Raw genomic sequence first — 20743 nt, 5'->3', positions numbered from 1 at the left:
CCAGGCTCAGACCCACCGGGACGGAGCTGCCCCGGGTCCCCCAGGCTTAGACCCACCGGGATGGAGCCCCCAGCACACTGAGCACGTTCTAGCTGACCAGTGGAGGGGCAGACCCCTTCCCTGGGCCAGGCCCCGAGCACAGACTTACTCCTGCCCCAGCAGCCCTGACAGGTGCACCGGGACCAGCAGACCAGTGCCGAGTCGCCCCTGCATGACCAGGGCGGGGCCACGGCAGGTTCAAGTGCCACCGGGGCCAGGCTGGCGGCTTCACTCCACCTCCTGCTCCCGTCACTTCTGGGGCCCGGTGCCCGGCGCAGGCAGGTGACCCCCACCCCACCCGACCCCGGGCGCCCCCCGGGCTGGCCACTGACCTTGGTCACAGTCCTTCCCCCAGTAGCCGGCGGGACACCGCTTCCCACACTGGCCGCTGACGGGGTCACAGGCCATGCCCTGAGGGCAGGCACATGCCTGCAGGCACCCGGGCCCGAAGAAGCCTGGCTCGCACTCTGCAGGGGGCAAGGAGAGAGGGGCCTGCAGGGTCGGCCAGGCTGGGGCCCTTCCCCCCACCCCTCCGCACCCCCTGCACTCACCGTCCTGACACCGCTCGCCCCTGAAGCCCGCTTTGCAGGAACAGCTGCCGTCTCTCCGGTCGCACGCAAGCGCGTTCCGCTGTTCGCACTGACACTCCTCCGAGCAGCCCGGCCCGAAGGCCCACGGAGGACAGGCTGCGGCCACAGAGCCCACGTGAGAGCCTGGCCACCTGCACGGGCCAGACCCTCCTGGGTCGCAGCTCTCCAGCTCCCCCTCACTGACACGTGTCCCCGGGAGCCGCGCAGGGCGGTCCTGCCCTCCCAGCCGCTGGTGTCCCAGGGGGCTGCGACCTGCGTGCCCACTCTATAGATGAGAGACGGTCTCGGCAGAGTGTGGGCGCATGCCCTGGGTCCCACCACTTCCCAGCCGGGAGACCCTCGGACTCCCGGTTCCTCCCCTTTAAATGATCCTTCTACAGGGGAACGTGGAGATCTCCCAGGTGAGGTCGGCTCATGGTCACCCACCTTTGCTCCACTGGCCCACCAGGGAGGGGTGGCCCCGCTGGGGACTCAGGACTCCCCCTGGCTGCCAGGGAACCCCAAAAGCCAAGGTGAGCCCGTGCCCCGTTCAGAGGGAAGCCAGCCCACCCACTAGCCCGGGTGGGGCCGGGAGGTAACGGGAGACACCCTGAAGGCCAGCGCAGTTCAGAGGACGAGGCTCTGAGCCCACAGCCCCGGGGGCAGACCCCACATCCCAGCCAGGGGGGCCTCGCCAGCCCGGCATCGTCATCTGCAGGTGGTGACGCCTCACCCAAGCCTCAGCACGGGCAGCAAGGCACAGAAGGAGCCCTCGGCCGTCCCCTTGGGCGCAGGCAGCCAGGGCGGGGGACTCACCCAGGTGGCAGAAACGGCCGTAGAGCCCCGGGTCGCAGAGGCAGGCCCCGTAGAGGCGGTGGCACCGGCCACGATTGGCACAGTGGCACTTCTTGTGACACTGCTTGCCGTAGAAGCCCTTGGGGCAGCCTGGGGGAGGCAGGGCCTGCTGAGTGACCCCCTAGACATGTCCTCAGGCCGTGGAGATGCTCCCGGGGGCCCCAGTGCCTAGCATAGGAGCCAGGAGTGGCCCGGGCCACTGGGGCACAGGGCTCTGGTGCCACCAGCAGTCAGAGGACTCTGCACCCCAGACAGGGAGGGGCCCGGGGGGCAGGCAAGGGCACCATGAGGACAGGGCAGACACAAGATGAGCCATACATATGGCCATCTGCCCTGGCTGGCCCGTCTCCCCAGCATCTGTGGCCTGGAGGATGGCCCGGGGTGCAAAGCCAAGGACATTCTTCAGCATATGCGTGGGATGCACAGAGACTCCCCCGATCTCCTATGCCCCATCCACATCTACAGCATCCTGACTTCCGTCCCTCGGTGGTCACGTAGCCTAACCTCTGGCCCTCAGGGAAGGAGGGACACACAGCCCCAACCGGCTGTCTAAATCCCCAGGATCTGCAGGTGAGAACCCCCCTTGGTTATCCAAGTGGCCTGATCCCCTGAGTGTCCTTAAAAGGGAAAGGAGAGGAAAGCTGGAGATGGGAAGACGGAGGCAGAGGCTAGAGGGATGCAGCCCCGGGCCCTGGAGCGCCCAGAGTCCAGGAAACTTATGCGGGGGCCGCAGAGCCCTCCCGCCGGAGGACTGGCCTGCCAGCCTCTCCCAGGACTGGTGCACTCTCCCCACAGGACCCCAGCAGAGGCCCAGGTCTCTGGGGAACCACGCCACACCACGCCACAAGCAAAAGCACAACAATGCGAGCCGTTCACATGCCAGGAGCCCCGTGGGTCTGTTCAGGGCCCACACACGCCCTGAAGCCTAGGGGGGGGGGGGGGGGGGGGTGGCAAAGCCCCAGGGATGGCTTCCAGTGACTAAAACTACCCCCCTTACTAAGGCAGGAAGTTCACGCACTAGCTACGTTCTGTGGCAAAAGAGGCAGAATTTTAAAGGCCTGCAGACTTAAAGGCAAAGCGTTTTTGGAAGCTTATTTACATAGACTCTCGAATTCCTTCAAAAATGTTGATGCTTCGCAGTTAGGAAAGACGTTAGCATCGTCCCATGTGATGGGCCCAGGCACGTTCCCTCGTGCAAATCCCACTAAGCCACCAGGAGTCTGCTTGAATGCTTCCAGGAACGGACAGCTCACTATCTTCCAGGGGAACCCATTCTGAAAGGGCTGTTTTCCCGCCAAGTCTTCACCATCAGCTCCAGTTGGGCCCCAGGCAAAGCTCGCATCCACACGGCCGCCTTCCCCACTCCCCACTCCCGCGGGAGGCAGGTGGCCAAGAGAAAGCCGGGAGGCCAGCTGGGAGGCCGTGTCCCACCCCCCCACCCCAGGAGGGCTGCACCCACCGTCCTCACAGTGGGCTCCAGAGACGCCAGGGGGGCAGCGGCAGGCCCCCGTCGCGGGGTGGCAGGTCCCCCCGTTCTGACAGCTGCAGGACGAGCTACAGTTCCTCCCAAATGTGTCTGGGGGACAAGCTGCGGGCGGTGAGAGCAACGCACCAGGGTCACCGGCCGCAGAAGCGCTGTGGCCCCAGGAGCCCCTCTGGATACACCGAGGCGCCTCCCGGGGTGTGAGCCCCCCCAGTTCAGAAGCACCTGTGCCCCAGGCCCGGCCACGACACACGGCAGACATCACTAATCGATCACCACACCACCCTCCCTCCCTCTAAACCCCAGTACGTGCGCCTCCTCTGCGGTGCTCTCAGCAGGCAAACCCTCGGGGACAGTCACCACGGCCCTGAGACCTCCCACCCACGTGCGCCTGAGGGGGGCTGGTCACCGGGTGGGGGCTGGGACCGCAGGTCTCAGAGGCACTTCCAGTACCAACTCGCTGTACGGCCTGGGTCGTGGCTGGTCCCGCCCACCAGCGGCACCCCGTCAGACACCCTGCCGCCTGGGCTGCCGCCCCGCTTGCCCCTGCCAGTCCCCGAGGGCCCCCGGCACCTAGAGCAGCGCCTGGCTGGACGCTGCACCTGGAGGGAACGCGGCAGCGGGTAGGCCCCGGGGACCAACCCCCCTCCCCCGGCCCAGGGTGGCTGCCCGCAGGACCCCGCCCCCGAGGCCTCACTCTCATTGCAGATGAGCCCGGTCCAGCCCTCAGGGCAGTCACAGCCGTCCAGGCCCGGGAGGCAGGTGGCCCCGTTCCTGCAGTCATCACAGGTGAGACTGCAGTCCTGGCCGAAGGAGGCGTCCAGGCACACTGGGGGCAGACCGGCAGAGAGAGGTCAGGGCCCACGTGGTCTGGCCAGGCTCAGCAACCCCCCCCCCCACCACCACACTGTGCAAACGAGACCCCAGGGCGGGTGGCGGCTGGGCCGCCGTCCCCGACAGCAGGGCCCCCACGGCTGGGCCCGCCCGCACCGAACTTCTCCAGCAGTGTGTGCTCGCCCCGGGCCTCCACCGCTGCTGCCTCCTCCTGGGCCCCCACGTAGTCATCTTGGAAGAGGTGGGGCAGCTCGTCCTGGAGCACCGCGACGTGTGGGAGGGGCCGCACGAAGGGCAGCTGGCCATCCAGGTCTGCCTCGGGTACCTCCAGGGCTGGCGGGGGCACAAAAGCCCCTTAGCCCCTGCCACCCTCCCGTCCCGGATTCCCCCGCCCCTCAGTGCCCAGAGGCAGCTCCCACCCCCTGGGGCCCCACCTATAGCCCCTGCTGCACCCCGCCTCAGCTCAATGGCAAGGGGACGTCCCAGCTGTACTCCTGACCAGGTGCAGCAGGGGCAGCGGGGGTGGGGGGGGCGGGGCAGCAGGGGCGGTCTCTTCCCTTGGACACCGTCCTTGGTCCCTCTCTCACCGGGGCAGGACAGGAACTGGACCACCCCGGACCCCTGGGCAAACCCCTGCCCTGGCGGAGGCCTGTCTGACCAGCCCCTTCCCCGACACCGCTGCCCCCAGCTTGTCCCACAGCCAGAGGCAGGACTGAGGCGGGCTCTACCTGGCCAGGACGGAGAGGGGGGGACCTGGGGGGCATAAGGGACAGGTGCCTAGAAGGCAGGGTCCCTGCGGTGACAGGCAGGGACTCACGGGCACAGCCTCGACGGTCCTCGTCCAGCCGGAAGCCGGCCTCACAGGAGCACTGGAAGGAGCCGGCCAGGTTGGTGCAGTGGTGCTCACAGCCGCCGCGGCCGGACGCGCACTCGTCCACGTCTGCGGGCAAACCCGGGGCTGCTGGGCCTGTCCCGGGGGGCCTGGGGGTCCGCCCACCTCCGGCTCCGCCCACCGGACTGAGGTCAGGGGCATGCGTGACGGAGGATGACTGCGCCACAGCCGTCCCCCCACCTCCGGCGTCAGGGGGACAGCGGACGCCTGCCCGGGGGGGAGGAGGCCGGGCCAGGAGCAGGCGGGGGTGCGCAGCCCGGGAGCGGGACGCGGCTGGCCAGGGGTGGGGGCGGCAGGCAGGGCAGCCGAACCCGGGTCCCCTTTGGGGGGGTCCCCCCGGTCCCGCCCCAGGCCCCCAGCGGCCCCCGGCTCACCCTCGCAGCCGCAGCCGTCGGCGCTGAGCCGGTAGCCGGCGTAGCAGCCACACTCGTACCCGCCGGGGCTGTTGCTGCAGACCTGCTGACAGCACGGCGAGTCCGCACAGTCGTCCACGTCTGCAGGGCGCACACAGGGCCGCTGGCACCGCCTGCACGCACCCCTGCACGCGGTCACACGCACCCACGCACCTCCCCGGCCTTGCGCGCGCGCGCACACACACACGGGACACGTGCCCCGGCCCCAGGGCCACCCCGCCGGCTGTGGGGGCCAGACTGGGGGCCGCAGGGGGGGTGAGGAGTCCACCTGGCGGCACGGGGGGCAGGGGGGCGCTTAACCAAGTGACCGAGCGGATGGGGGCCGAGGGCGCCCGGTACCGCCTTTCCCAGGCCCGCCCTCGGCTACCACCCCCGGCCCGGGGCAGAGCAAGCAGGACGGAGGGGGGCACGGGGGCATGCCGAGTCACGGCAGCCAGCAGTGCGCAGACCGGGGGCGTGTGCGGGGAGCCCGCGCACCGATGCACGTCTTCTGGTCCTGGTCCAGCTCGTAGCCACGGGGGCAGCTGCACAGGGGCCCCGCGCTGCTGTGGCTGCAGCCGTGGGAGCAGCCCCCGTTGCCGGCCTCACAGCTGTTCACGATCTCCATCTCGATCCCTGCAGTGACACCCGCCACCGGGGATGGGGTCTGGTGACCCGCTCCCGCCTGGCACAGTCCTCTCTGACCCCCTGCAGCCCCCCCAGGCCCCTCCACACCCCCTGAGGCCAATGCCCGCCCACCGTCTACTCACGGTAGCACTGTCGGCCATCAGCGCCCAGCTCGTAGCCGGGGTGGCACACGCACTTATAGGACCCCCGGGTGTTGAGGCAGCCGTGGGCACACCGCGCCTGCCCTGTGGCACATTCGTCCACATCTGGATGGGAAAGATCGAGGAGGAGGCCCCTGGGCTGCTGGCCTGGGATGCACAGCCCCCAGTGTGTGTGGGAGGGGGGGAGCCTTGGGGTGAAGGGGCCCCTCAGCCCCATGTCCTGCTGAGACGCCCGCACACAGAGTGGCAGGGCGATGACGCCCGAGACACCGGGTCCTGGTGTTGGTGCCGTGGGGGGCACGTCTCTCGGACGCCCGGGGAAAAGCTCGCCGCCTGCCCTGGACACACCGCATCACCTCACAGACTCACCCTGAGGGTTACAGGGGGACATGCACAGACCCGTCCCCAGAGCCGTGTGCACGGGGAGGAGGGGGCACGCCCCAAACTCCTGTGATGGGGTAACGGACGCCCCAGGCCACTCAGCACACACCCCTGCAGCCAGGGATGAAGGACAGCTTCGTCTGGGACCTGGGACCGGGGACCGAGGACGATTCCGAGGGCGCCGGCCCAACAAACAACCGTGGAGACATCCAGAAGCCGGCCTCGGAAACGCCACCCGGGCTCGGGTGATCTCCCTCCCTTTCTCTTCGTGATCTCTCTTCTGTTTCCCTGACGACCGTGTACTACTTAGCTAATATGGGAACTATTTAAAAAATAAAAACACAAGGGGCGCCTGGCTGGCTCAGTCGGTTAAACATCTCACTCTTGATCTCAGGTCAGGAGCTCACGGTTTGTGGGATCGAGCCCCGCGTCGGTCTGTGCTGCAGTGTGGAGCCTGGAGCCTGCTTCGGACTCTCTCTCCCTCTCTCTGCCCCTCTCCCGCGCTCAGTCTCCCTCTCCCGCTCTCAGTCTCCCTCTCTCCCCCAGAATCAATAGAACATTTAAAAAATAAAACAAGGACTAAGAACACAACCCGAGGTCTCCCGCCTGCTTCTGCTCAGCGTGTCCCTGTCCCCGCCCATCCCCCACGCGAGGTGGGGTGCAGAGGCTGGCTCACCCCGGGGTGGGGCATCGTACCTTCGCAGGACCTGCGGTCCGCCCCCAGCAGGAAGCCCGCGTGGCATTCACAGTGGGCGAGCCCCCGGCGCACCTGGCACATGTGAGCGCAGCCGCCGTTCCGGTCCGCGCACGGGTTTCTCCCTGCAGTGACAGTCCCGGGCCTCTCGTGAGCTCCCCCAGGGCACCAGGCTGGGGGGGGGGGCTCCCTCTCACAGATGCGGGAGCCCCCGAGACACCCCGAGAAGACTCCAGAGAAGACTGGGTGCCGGCCAGCTCCTCCTGAGCCTTCTAGTGGGAGCCGAGCTGCCCCCCAGCCCTGCGACCCCATGCCACTGTGCCCCCGCTGCTCGGCCTCTCAGACCCACCCTCACTCCTGGCCTGGGACCCAGGAGGCCAAGTGGGGGTTGCGCTCTCGCAGTACCTGCCCCATCCCAGAGCGCTGCCCCCCCAGTTTCCACATCCTGGGGCCCCGGGCCTACCCCCACCACCTCCATCGGGGAGGCTCCTCTCCCCATAGCAGGCAGCCCTGAGACCCCAGGGCGAGATGCCAGGTGGCGCCCTGTCCACCTCTTCCACCCGAGGGCCGGGGCCTGGGTCCCACCTGCCCACACAAAGCCCAGGGCCAACACACAGATGCCCTTCCCATCGTCCCCAACGTGCCCCGTCCTGGCCTTCCTGCTCCCAACAGATGCACGATCCCAGAGCACAGCCTAGGGGCTCCCTCCTCAATGCTCCCAGAGCACAGCCTAAGGGACTCCCTCCCCTGTGCTCCCAGAGCACAGCCCAGGGGCTCCCTCCTCCGTGCTCCCAGAGCACAGCCTAGGGGCTCCCTCCTCAATGCTCCCAGAGCACAGCCTAAGGGACTCCCTCCCCCATGCTCCCAGAGCACAGCCTGAGGGGCTTCCTCTCCAGTGCCCACCAGGGGCTGGACGATGCCTCGTCGCCTCCGCTGAGGCCCCCTTCCAGCCCCAGCCCCCCAGCATTTGCCCCTGCACCCGCCCTGGGCTCGGGCTTCGGGTCCCCGGGTGGCTCTATGGGTTATGGGAGCCCCGGTGGGGTCCAGCCTCTCTCCCGAGGGCTGGCGGCACACTCACGGACACAGCGTTTCCCGTCCTCCTGGAGCTGGAAGTCGGGGCGGCACTGGCAGCGGTGCTGGGTCACCGTGAGCTGGACACACTCGTGCTGGCAGCCGCCATTCCCCAGGGCACAAGAGTTGATGGCTGGGGACACACAGACAGGAGCCCAGGTCAGCCCAGGAGGGTGACCCGGCTGAGGGGCCTACCCTCATCAGGCGCAGAGCAGGGATATCACGTGACTGCCTCCTCCAGGGAGCCCCCAGGACCCTCCTCTGCTCTGTGTTCCGGAAGCAGGGACTGTGAGAGGGCAACACTGTTCCTGCGGTGTTCACGGGCCTGGCTCTGCTCCTCAGTCCATACACAGGGTGCCCGGGACGCGGGTCTGTTTCTGGCTCCACATCCCCAGCCTGTTTGGGGACTGGGTGCAAACAGGGACTGCAGACCTACCCAGCGCCATCCAGCCCGCAGTGCAAACCACTGGGCCCCGCTGAGAGCCCGGGTGTTGGGGGCTCAGAGGCCAAGCAGACTGGGAGGCTCCCTGGAGGAGGCAGTGGGCCGGCTGTGGGTGGTGGAGACCCAGACACTTCCACTATCCTGTCGGTCAGGCCAGGGGCCGGGTGGCCAGCACAGCCCACAGGCCTGGCCCGCAGCCCCCGTCGGACCCGCGCGGCCCCTGCCCACCCCGGGCCATTTTTCGTCGCCTGTGGGAGGGGGAGCGGCAGGCCTGGCGGCATGGAGGAGCGGACACGGCATCCCCACAGACCGGGCGCCTGGCCTCAGGGCTCCGAGGACGCCAGGACCACGCTGTCTGCCAGGAGCAGTGTGCTTGAAAAATCCAGAACACCGCCCTCGTGAGAGACCCGACTTCCTCCCGTGAGGCATACGGCTGGGGAGCCCCTGCCCAGGGTCCCATCAGGCCCAAACCAGCACTAGGGAAGTGAGCCTATGGGAGGACACCAGGGTGGCAGTGAGGGCTCGGTCCCCTGGCAGCACCTGCCTGCCACATGCACCGAGGAGTGGCAGTGATGTGGGACCTGGGCCAGACCAAGGCCTGCATGGCAGCGCTGTCTGATGTCCGTCAGCCCTTAAGCCCCTCCCCCACCCAGCCACCTTACTCTGCACTGACCCCCCACGGCCCTGCCTGCCACACCTGAGCCACTATGACTGACTGAGCCACCGGCACCACCCAGAGGTTTCCGAGCACGACGTGACCCAGCCCGGTTCCCGGGCTCTCTGTGTGCACACCTCCCAGCCCTCTCCCTACTTGGGACTCATAACAGGAGCCAGAAGGCCTTCCTGGCAGGTGGGACAGGTGCACAGAGACAGGGTCTTGGAGCCCAGGACAGGGCGGCCCACAGGACTGGTACCACGGCCACAAGGAGGGCCCAGGGGGCTGTGGCAGGGGTGGAAAGGAGACCCCTGACAGGCAGAGCCCCCAGGACGAGTCCGGGGATGACCTGGCACTGGGCCCCCCCCGCCAAGTGAGCCAGGGGACAAATCCCCAGCAGGTGGGCTTGGCAGAGGGAGCTGGGGCTCGCCGCGGGGCCTCCTGGCCTCTGGAACCTGACTCCCGCTGCCCGGCCACACAGTGCTAAGGTTCCGGGTGCTCCCAAGCTGTGTGCATGAGGGAGGCGGATTTTTCTCAGACACGGGGCCGTGCAGCTCAGGGACGGGCCTGCTTTGGCACGGCCGGTGCCCGGAGCTGGTGGTGAAGGTCACACTGAGACCCGGCCGTGGAACCCATGCCCCAGCCTGCGCGGCCCCACAGATCAGGACCGTGCTCAGACCCGAAGCAGAGCCAAGAACCGGTCAGAAAACAGGAGGTTAGCAGGCCCTGCCGCCCCCGACGGGATTGATGTTTCCGTTCCTCTGAATCGACACGCGTGCCCCTAAAATTTAACCCCCAGGGTGACTCCCTTTGGAGGCAGAGATTTCGTGGAGATAATTAAGGTTACATGAGGTCACAGGGCGTGGCCCCGATCCAACAGAAATCTTGCCCCCCGTAAGAAGAGATGCGAGATTCTCTCTGTCTCTCCCTCCGCCACAGGACACGGCGAGGCCGCCAGGAAGGCGGGAACCCGCTGGCCGGCAGCGTGAGCAGCAAGTGCCCGCCTCCAGAACTGTGAGAAAATGCACCGCAGCTCCTGGAGACACCCACCGAGGTACCTGCTGGGGGACTTCTGCCCCGCACCCCCCCCTCCCCCAGCAGGATCTCAGGGTGGGGCTGCACTGCCGCCTTCCGCCAGCAGGGGCCGCCACCACCCACGTGCCAGGGGCCGGACCTGCCCCATCACAGACCGCACACCCACCGGCCAGCTCCCAAGTTCCAGCAGGAGAGGGACAGCCACGAGCAGGGCGCCAGGGCCTGCCCGCCCCGCGCCGCCCACCTCGGGGTGAACCCGGGCTCTGCCGCAGCCCCTGGGGGTGCATCCGCCGCTGTTCGCACAGCCCAGGCCACCCGGCCCCATGCCTGGCCCCACGCTCCATTCTGCGCCGCCCACGCTCGCCAACCCTCCCCACCGCACCACCCCGTCTTTGCGCCCTTGCTTCCCTGTTGGCCCAGGGCCTGTGGCCACCGCTCCCGGCCCCCGGGGTTCGAGCGTGACCGTCCCGTCGCTCCTGAGCGCCGGCAGCTGCCCTTCTGGGGCCCTGGGCTCGGCCAAAGCCAGGACTCTCCTGGGGAGGCTCAGGGGCGGGGAAGCCCTTCCCACCACCCCACTGAGACCCAGGGGCCCCGCAGGGCCAGGAAGGCACACTGCTTTCTTGCAACGGTGGCCTGTTTCGGGTTTGGGAGGCACCGGAGAGCACGCCCGGAGCCGCAAGGGAGCTTTGCAGGGAGGCGTGGAAATGAGCCTAGAGCCCTCTACCTTCCCGCTTCCTGTGGCTCTGGCGCCAGCCCCACTTTCTGCCAACGGGGCCTCCTGGGGGGCAGGGGGCCTCCCCTCTGAGCAGCCCTCGCTGCTCCCTCCCTGAGGGATCCAGGCCTGGTGGGGAAAGGACAGCCCCGAGACTACGGGGCACGGCCGGCAGAGGCCCGAGGAAACACAGGGCTGGGGAGACCCTCCCCCACACCGTGGGCACCACAGGGCCCGTGTGACTCCTAGGGGAAGGAACCCGGGTCAGGGCGTTGGGACACGGGTGAAGGAGGGTGGGGAGTGCGAGGGCTGGTGTGGGTGGGGGGGGAGTAGTCCAAAAGGCGGGGGGGGGGGGGGGGGGGGGGGGGGGGGGGTATCACACAGACGGACCCCGTACTAGTTGAGCCAGTGAGGTCATGGTCCCTCAAATGGACCCTGTGTTGTATATCGCTTGCTGCGGGGGAGTAGGGGAAGTTCCACGTCCAAGGTCCAAAAGGGACCACTGGGCAGGTGTCCTGCTGGCTCAGAGTGCCCAGCCCTACAGAGGAGGCGGGTTTCCCAGTGCCAAGTGTTAAACCACCCAGCAGCTAGGCCCTCGGCAAGATGTCACAGAAAAGCGAGAACGGCCTTCCTGAACACGTCACCTGACCAAGGCACTCCCAGGCCCTGCTGCCCCAAGTTGGAAAAGGCAAGAGGCCTGCTCTATGACCCGAGGGTGACACTCAGGGTGCACTAGCACTGGGCCCTGCCCTGCTCTTTCTTCCCACCTCAGAGCCCGGGGGACACACCCAGGAGGGCAGCCCAGAGATGGAGGGCCCCAAGATGCCCGGCTACTGCTGCTTCCCTTGGGGCCAGGCTGAGTGGGTGGTGCTCAGGGGCCTCAGGCTGCTGGCAAAATCCTTCTGGCAAATTCTCATCTTTAAGAACTGAAACCTTTCTGTGTTTTGTTTCCGTCAGAACTTCTGAGAGGGAGGGATTTCCTGCCCTCTCCCTGCCTTGGAGGCAAGTTCCTCAAGGGTTTCAAGGCCCCCCTTGTGTGTTTCAAGGCTCCCCTCTCCAGTGTGCCTCCCTTGAGGACTTCCCACGTCCCTCAGGGCCCCGTGATGTGGAACACCCCAAGAGATGCCAGCACACAGGAAAGATGGCCATATCCCTGTGGGCGTCTTCTCTACCCGCCCTCCCCCCCCCCCCCCCCCCCAGCATCTCTAGAACTCTTACTCCCAGCTGCTGGATGGGAGCGGGTGCCTGGGGCTGTCTCCTGCCAGCCTGCAAAGTCCCAGGAGAGCTCCCAGCACCCCTCCCCCAGCAGAGGATCCCAGCAGGGCCCAGGAGAGGGGTTCCAGAGCAGCTGTGCTCCAGCTGTGCAGCCTGTCCCATGGCTGCACAGGGTGGGGGTGCGGGTCCTATTCTGATGCTTCCCATAATCCTGTGCTACAGCCCTAGGGTGGTCTGGGCTCAGAAGGTGCCCTGTAAACCTCAGACAAGGCCCAGCTCCTCCCCGGGAGCCCCAGAGGACGCGGGGCAGGGCCCCACAACTTCTCAGTGGCAAGAAGTCCAGCGCCAGCCCCCCCAACTCAGAGCCCTCAGAGGGTCCAGTGGTGCCCTCCACCCGAGCCCCACCTGGAAGCCACCCATCCACAATCTCAGATACTTGGCCAGCCTGCCCACCCACCCAAGGCCACCACCACACCTGGGCAGGTCCCTTGGCAACCAAAAGGGGCACAGTAGCAAGAAGGGAGAGGTGCCCCTAGAACGAACACTTCCCACTCTGCCTGTGAAGAAGCCCCCTGGAGATGCCTGTCCACTCTGGAAGTTTCTCAGCAAAGCCCGGGCCTCCCCAGGAAAGGCAGCTCCCAGTGGACCAAGTCTGACAATCCTGCACCAATCCCAGGCACCATGGGGGACGTGGGGACCGGCCCGTCAACCCGTCAGCTCCCAGACTCCCAGGTATCCACCTGGGATCCACAGGTCCCAGAATTCACCCAAAACAGCCCGGTGTGTGCAGGTAAGCGGGACACAGTGCGCGCATTTCCCGCCGGCGATTGCAGTCCAAAGAAAGAGAAAGCGCGAGAGGCCGTATGCCTGCTAAGAAAGGAGCCACTCCGGCTACGGGGAGCACCCAGGGGGCGGCACCAACAGGGAGAGGGCTGGCCGCCACCTGGGTATGGAGCGCACCTGCCCCGCCTGGTGGGCAGTGTGAGGGGCAGCCGGGCAGGGGCTGAGAGGTCCCAGCAGCCCCGGGTCGGGCTGTGCAGACCACGCCCAGGAGCCCGGCATCAGACCCGAGAGGACCTCTAAATAAGCAAATGTCACAAATCAAGACTTCTGGGGCCTGGAGCAGAGGCGACTCCTGGGAAAGGCTCCTGGGAACAGCTCCAGCGCAGCGAGGGGGTGGGCTGGGGGCCAGGGCAAGGCTGAGGGGTGCCCCACCTGAACTTCCCGCAGCCAACAGCGTGAGGCCAGTCTCAAGGCCACGGCCTGTCCCTCCACAGCCGTGAAGGCCCCCCTCCCTTTGCATGCTGCCCACGCATCACCACCACCCAGCACCTCACTGAAGGCCACGATCAGCACACACGGGGGGACTAGAGAGACTGGGGAGGTGGGTCCCAGCCCCAGGCCCCTTGCAGGGGAGCCCGCGACAGGGAGGGGGCAGTGGGCACCCACCAGGCCCGGCCCACCCCAGCCCACCCCGGACCAACCCCCAGGACACCCTTCTCCAGGGAGAACCCGGCCCAGAGGAAGGGTGAGGAGAGACGTTGGGGGGCCGGGGTGAACCAGCAGACTCCCAGAAGCCCCGTCCCCCTGGCGCCGGGGGGCAGCAGCTGGAGACTGCACCCTAGTCAGATTTGTCTGGAAGCACATTACAACACTTCCCACATCTGTTTCCACTTCCCGACCCAGAGAAGCTTCACGGAGCAGCGCCCGGACATGTGAGTATGCGCCCTGAGTGCCGGGAGGGCCCCCCAGGGGCTGGCAGGCCGCCCTGCCACATAGCAGTAAGGCAGGCGGGGATGGGGCCGATGGGAACTTGCCGGGCCCGCTCTGGGTCTCCGGGGTGAGAGAAGGGGTGTCTGGCCCCCAGCCCCCCCCCCCCCAAGAACGACCATCCCGTGGCCTCCCAGACACAGCAGCCCTGTGCCCTCAGCCCCTGCGTCCAGAGCCAGCCAGGAGAGGGGCACAGGAGGGTGGGGAGTGAGCGCTGGCCGCCAGACCCCAGACCCGCCTCCGGCCCCTCCAGCCTCCACCTCAGTGGGAGCCTGGCTCTGTCCCCTCCCCCCAGTAGCCCTCCATGCTCACAGGGACACCAGGCACTCCATCAAGCCTACTCCCCACAGGAAAAGAACGTGCTGAGGAAATGAGAGTCAGGACCCTGCTTCTTGGCTACCCCTCCCCCCGCCACGGCCCAACCCCCTACGCTCCCCAAGGCTGGGACGGGGGGACCTGGGCCCGGGAACCCCAGCCCACCAGCCCCAGAGCAGTCTCACACCGCCCCCGCCCTCACCAGGCCTCCCCTGACACCCAGCAAGCACCCAAGTCGCCCCCGAGGTTGGTCCCCATCACTGCGGCTTCTGCAGAGAGGGCGCTCCACAGTATCGGGGCCCAGGGGCTCCTCCCCAGGTGCACAGAGGCGCCCCGGGAACGGGGCTTCAGCGTCCCAGGGCCCAGCCTCAGCAGGGGGAGCCAGGTCCTTGAGACTCCTCCTTTCCCTCCCCCAGGAGCTGCACACTCAGCAGGACGGAGACGCCCTAAGAGCTGCTACTGAGCACACAGCCCCAGAGGGTCTCTCCGTCCCTGAGTACAGGGACCCCAGCCCCTGTCCTGGAGGGCGCGCCCAGCAAGTGGGTGGGCCGGCCGCTCCCGGAGCCGCAGGGCGCTTACCCAAACAGGTCCTGCCGTCCGCGTGGAGCCGGAATCCGGGCTTGCACTCACAGACGTAGGAGCCTGGCGTGTTCACACAGCTGTGCTGGCAGCCGCCATTGTGCACCTGGCACTCATCCACATCTGCGCGGGGACACAAGGCCAAGGGTTAACAGCCAGCAGCCACCCGGGGTCGGGGCCCCTCACTGAGGAAACTCGGTGGCCGCAGAGGGGACTGGGCGGGGCAGGGGGAGCGGTGGGGGAGTGGAGTGCGCTTCCAAAGTCCAAATCCAGAAATACCCAGGACGGTGCCAGCCAGTGCCCGCCGCTCCTCTGGGGCCCACGGGCCCCAAAGGAAAAAACCGGTAACTTGTGAGGTGCCCTTGCCCAGGCTTTGGGGGACAAAAAGCCCAAGGGAGGGCAGGGGGTAGAGGGACTAGATGTCCCCCCAAATTCACATCCATCCGGAGCCTCGGAACGTGACCTTGTCCGCAAATAAGATGCGAATGCAAGTGGTTAGGGATCCAGGCAAGACCGCACGGGGCGAGGGGGGCCCTGGATCCTGCGACTGGGGTCCTGACAAGAGACACACGGGGAAGCACAGGTTAGAGCGAGGTGGCCACAAGCCGAGGGACAATGGGAGCCACGAGAGGCTGGGGGACACGTCAAGGACAGGAGGTCTCAGAGGGAGCGTGGCCCTGCCGTGACCTTGATGCTGGACTCCCAGCCTCCAGAACAGCGAGAGAACCAACGTCTACTGTTGTGTCCGTTTTGTTCCCAGGAAACGAACGCGGGACCTGTCTGGGGTCCCCGGGGGGCTCCCAATGCCAGGGGGACAGGAGACCACCAGCAACAACCCCAGCACAGGACCCAGTGGAGGTCCCTGGCACTCCGCTTCTGGGAGAACACCTCCCATCTGAGACCACCGACCACCAAGGCAGGACACCTGTGCCCATGCACCCCAGGAGGGTCATGCCTCCTTCTGCAGGAATGCAGAGGTGTGGAGAAGGTTGGGGCTGCCCTCGCCTCTCATCCCTCCCTCCAAGCTTCCGTCCACCAAGCTGAGCTCGAGGGGAGGCTGGGCAGTGACTGAGGGCGTCAGAACAGGCTACCCGGGACACCTGCGTGCGAGGCTAGGGCCAGGAAGGACGCAACTGCCTGGGAGACATGGAGACCGAGGCGGGAAGCCGCTGCAGACACGGAGCATCCCCAGCGTCCCGGGCACGGGGACGGGAGCCCACGCCTGGGCCGCGGGCCAGTCCACACTTTTCAGACGCAGCCTCTCCAGCTGAGCAGCCAGCTCCCCTAACCACAGAAGCAAGGAGACAGACACACAGACGCTTCACTCAAGCACGTACAAGCCACGACTGCACCCTCCAGTTCCCGTGAAAATGCCCACCTTCGGTGCTCCGACCCTAAAATGCCAGCCACGTGAGCCCACTTCTGAAGGGCGCCGAAGGCAGCACACGGGGGCCAGGTTCCTCCCGGCCACCCCAGAGCCTGCCCACCAGGTTATGCAAACCCTGCCACCGGTCCTTGCTCAGAATGTGCCCAGCCGGCACTCCAGAAACGACACAGAGCCAGGGCCTCTGCTCCCCGGGGCCCTGCCGAGCCCTGAGGCTGCCTATGACAGAAGACAGAGGAGCAAGAGAGGCTCTCTTGGAGTCCTCTCAGAACGGAACCAGGGTGACTCATGGGAAGCTGGAGGGCAGAGCAGAGCCCCCAAAGAGGGTGGGGCACAGAGGGACCCAGGGCACAGCTGAGGGAGAGCTGGCTGGGCGGGGAGGGGATGGAAGGATAGACCCACAGCCATCGGGCAGGGCAGGCGGACAGCACCCACCCAAGGGGGCTCAGAGAGGAGACCCTGGAGACCCCGCCCGTCCCTTCTGAGCGCAGATCCCTGTCTTTGAGAGAGTCCCTGAAAGGTAAGTGCCTCCAGGGGGCACAGCCCCAGGCACACAGTTGGTACTCAGTGAAGCTTTGAGGAAGGTGCACCACGTGTGTGTTGAGGGCTGGGTGGACGGCGGCCTCGGTGTCCTGAGCGGCCTGGCCAGGCAGGCAGGTGTCATTCCGGCAGGCTGACCCCCTGACGTGGCCGCGGAGGCAGGTGCTGGGTGAGCAGGCAGGCAGGGACGCTGGTTTCTGGAAACCTGCTCTCGGCCGGCAGCTCTGTGTCCATGCTCACTCAGTCCAGACCCTCAGCGGGGGGACAGGCAGGCTCGGATGGCACCACGCCCCTGGGCCGCTCAGACACCTGGCTGGGGGCGCTGAGACCACCCTGAGGACTGCACCCTCCAGCAGCTCCCGGGCAGGTCGGATACGCAGGGAGCCCTGGTCAACGTCAGGCTCTCGGGCCCGCTCAGCAGCCCTTGTGGGCCACAAGGACACCAGATGGGCAGTCTGGGAAGAGCCACGTCGGGGGACGCAGGGGCAGGAGGCAGCTGTCAGCCAGTAGGGGCCCTCCAGTCGGGGCCTCCCTCCCCAGCTCACACCCCCTGCCCACGTGACCACTGTTCTGGCCCCCCTGCTGCCCGCACAGGAACACTCAGACTCCACCCCAGGGGACAGAAATCCTGCTCTTCGCTAACATGCACAGGCCCACACCCGCCAAGCCGTCTCCCAGGGCGCCCCCCTCGGGAGGGGCTGGCACGCTGACCACAGCCCCGAGCTCTCCCTGGCCGCACTGCCTGGTGATCGGCAACCTGCCACTGGGGAGGGGGGGTGGGGACAAGATCTGTGAGCGGGGGCCCTGCAGGTGCTGTCAGCCCGGGTGGGTATCTGAACACAGCGGGCAGTTCAAGGCCGAAGGATCTGAAGCCTCCCCCTTCAGCTCTCTGGGCAAGGGAAGCCTGTTTAAGGGTGGTGGGGCATTTGGCCACATGACCTCCAGCTGGGCCCCTTCACAGAGACATAACCAGGACACAAGCAGGATCCAGTTACCTAAACCCGCCTGCCCCACTCCTGAGGTGACCACGTGGGGGCAGAGCAGAGCTGTCCTCAGCCCGCTCCAACCACCGGGAGCTTCTGACTCCGTGACCGTGGCCGTGGCCATGGCTGTGACCTGAGAGCCACAGCTCAGTGGTCTTTAAGGAGAGTGTGGTCAGCCCTCCAAAGGTCCACACCCTAATCCCTGGAGCCTGGCCCAGCAAAAGCGACTTTGCAAGTGGGCTTAAGTTGAGGACAGCGAGGTGACCAATGATCCTGGAGTATCCAGGGGGGTCCTGTGTCATGACGTGGCCCTTAAAGGAAGGAGCAAGAGGGTCAGAGAGAAAGAGATGGGAAGACACCCGGCCCCTGGCTGTGTCGACGGAGGCAGGGCTACCGTCAAGGATACAGTGCCTCTAGACGCTGGGAGGACAAAGAAGCAGGTTCTCCCTGGAGCCTCGGAAGGAACCAGGCCTGTCAATTCCTGGGCTTTAGCTCATTTCAGACTTCTGACCTCTGGAACCGTAAGGTAATAGACCCGTATGGTTTTAAGCCACTCAGATTGGGGTGATTTGTTGCAGCAGCCGCAGGAGTTAAACATGGGGCACATGTAAAGATTCCCTCTGTGGTCTTTTCTGGAACTGTGGGGTGGGGAGGCTCAGACCACCCATGCTGGAAATCCAGGTTTCCAAATGTCCACTCTGGCCAGCCCGGCCTCCTGACTCCCACAGTAAGATCCCCTGTGCTCCCCGGGGGCTGGCCGTGCTCCCCTGGGCCCCGTCCTGCAGGCCTGCCCTCTCGGGCCAAGTGGCCTACACGTAGCGATTCCTTCCCACCGTGGAATCAGTGCCCTGAGGCACCCTGAGCAGCAGGGCCCCAATTGAGCATTGACACAGAAGGCCTTGGAACCACCAAGAGAACATCACTCTCCAGGTGGCACAGAAGGGGGCCTGGGTCCTCCCCCAGGCAGAAAGAGAGCGCGAAGGCACCGCACCTCCCATGCTGACCCAGTGGAGCCAGGGGACGAAAGCTGCCTCTGGGTGCAGACCCCCTGCCCTCTGCAGCCGGAGGCCCAGCTGACACTCGTCTGGGGCAGCTCACACCTGCGTGGGAGGAGCCGGGAGCCCGGGAGCGGGCAGGTCCAGAGCCGGGATACGGGAAGGAATAGCCGGGCCCGGGGCCTCCAGCATCGCCCACAGGTGCCGTGCTGCCCTCAGCTGACGCGTGTGGCTGGAGACTTGAGCAGCCTGGTGACACATCACTGGGCTGAGACCCGGCTGGCTCCCCGGCGGTACCTGGGGACGCCCATCACGACGCGGCTGGGAGCCCATCAAGTCACGGCAGCTCCCAAGCCTGGAGCTCAGGCCAGGGCCAAACAAGCTGCCCCTGCAGAAACCACCCAGAGAAGCCCCTTCTGAAGCCCTGCTCCCTCCAGATGCTGCCAGGAAGCTCGGCTCGGCTCCGATGGTTACCAAGTTCAGAGTCCTGCTTTCCTCCCAAACATGCCAGAGGGTCCTCAGGCCCGCAGGTGGCGCCCTGTCAACCACGGGCCGGGATCCTTTCCTCTCTGCAAGTCCAGGCAGGCCTGGGGTGGGGGGGTGGGGGGGTTCCCCGAAGCCCAGCCCCACACAGCCCCAGGCCTCGGGATGATACACAGCCTCACGGCGCTTAGTGCCACGCTGCTTCAGTGACAGCACCGGCCTGGCCTCGACTGAGCCAGAGTGGGAGGGCTGCCTACCCCGTGGGGACCCAGCCAGGGACCCGGCTGGCCGAGTGACAAAGCCAGGGGAGGTGGGAGACGGCCACCATCAGGGGCCTGCAGCTCAGTGCTCCATGTGTGCCCTGGCACGGAGGGCCGCAGAGACTGCCCCAGGGACAGCTGGGCAGGGCCAGCATCTCCAAGAAGACCGCGTGCCCTGCCCAGAGCCACACGCAGGGCCGGGAAGGCCTGGAGGGGAGCGCCCCCGCCCCTGCCGTGATCTGGTTGATGACTCACCACGCCCCACCTCGCATTCCTGAGGATGACCAGCTCCAAGTTCTGAGGAGCTCCCTCCCGCAGGGAGGGTGGCCCAGCGTGGGTACCAGATCTGGAGAGCAGGGAGAGGCAGGATGGAGCCAGGACAGGGGTGTATCTGCCGGGGTCCTCACAGCTCACCCGGAGCCCACTGGGCTGACCACTCCCAAGGCTTGCGGAAAGGTGACAGAAAGAAAGGCTAGCGCCTGCACATCCACCCAGGCCCTGGGCACCCCGGAAGCCGAGACTTTGCCCGGAGACCCCAAGGACTCTCTCTTGAGCCTGCCTTCCTGCCTGACCTCCAGAGCTGCCAGCGCCAGGGAAATGCACGCCCTGTGCCACAGGCCAATGCAAGGGGCTGTTTTATTCTTCCCTCCGCTCAAGACCACTCTGCTGTCGGCAGCCCCCACAGCCAGGCCCCAGAGGGGATGGAATGTCGACGACTCAGGGCGCAGGGGCCCCGTCCCAGAGGAAGGGGGCCGCCGGCGGCACCGCCCCCGCCCTGCTCCCTCCGGCCTCGGCTCCGTCAGCCGGGCGGGGCGCAGGCCGGACCCAAGAGGAGCAAAGGGAGCCCAGCGCGGAGCAGGGCACCGCCTCCCCCACGTCCCCCGCGCAGACTCCGCGCGGCGCCCACCTGGCCTCCGGTCCCCGGCGTTCCCGGAGTAGCCGGCCTGGCCCAGGTGGCACGGGACGCAGCCCCTCCACAGGTAGCGGTAGTGCGTGCCCGCGACGCGCGCCAGGCCCCCCAGCAGCCCGAGGCACCAGAGCGCGGCCAGTCCCCCGCGGCCGCGGGACGCTTCCATGGCCAGTCGACGAGCGGCGCGCACCCCAGCGGCCCCGCCGCGCTCTGAGCCCGGCGCCCCGCCCCTCGCCTTTATGTTCTCGGCTTTCCCTCCGCCCCCCGCAGGTGAAAGCCAAATCCTAGAGGCGGACGGGCCGCCCCCGCCCCCCGCCCCGCCCCCGCGGGCCGCGCCCTCGCCCCCCGGTGCACCGCCCACCGCCCCCGCGCACTCCCGCGCGCGCGCGCCCTCGCACTCGGACACAGGCACCCCGGGGTGCGCGCGCGCGCGCACACAAACACAGGCACCCCTCAGGCCGAGACGC

The 20743-nt window shown here is 67.1% G+C and overlaps 1 protein-coding gene across 1 annotated transcript; it reads right to left on the bottom strand.

The window, feature by feature from the left end:
- Positions 1–371: 371 nt before the first annotated feature.
- On the bottom strand, positions 372–20481 carry LOC125918364 (multiple epidermal growth factor-like domains protein 6; the record flags this gene model as incomplete). Its single annotated transcript, XM_049624365.1, has 14 exons — positions 20274–20481; positions 14722–14844; positions 8006–8131; positions 6930–7052; positions 5835–5957; positions 5563–5700; positions 5047–5166; positions 4598–4720; positions 3937–4113; positions 3644–3775; positions 2923–3051; positions 1425–1553; positions 591–725; positions 372–506 (listed from the first exon to the last, which is right to left on the bottom strand). Coding segments are annotated over exons 1-14 (1882 nt in total), but the record flags the coding sequence as incomplete, so codon positions are not given.
- Positions 20482–20743: the final 262 nt, after the last annotated feature.

The sequence above is a fragment of the Panthera uncia genome, unplaced genomic scaffold (assembly GCF_023721935.1).
Source record: "Panthera uncia isolate 11264 unplaced genomic scaffold, Puncia_PCG_1.0 HiC_scaffold_712, whole genome shotgun sequence".
In the NCBI taxonomy this organism is placed as follows: domain Eukaryota; kingdom Metazoa; phylum Chordata; class Mammalia; order Carnivora; family Felidae; genus Panthera; species Panthera uncia.
Note: the sequence above shows the minus strand (reverse complement) of the source record. Positions and strands in the feature narration are given on the sequence as shown.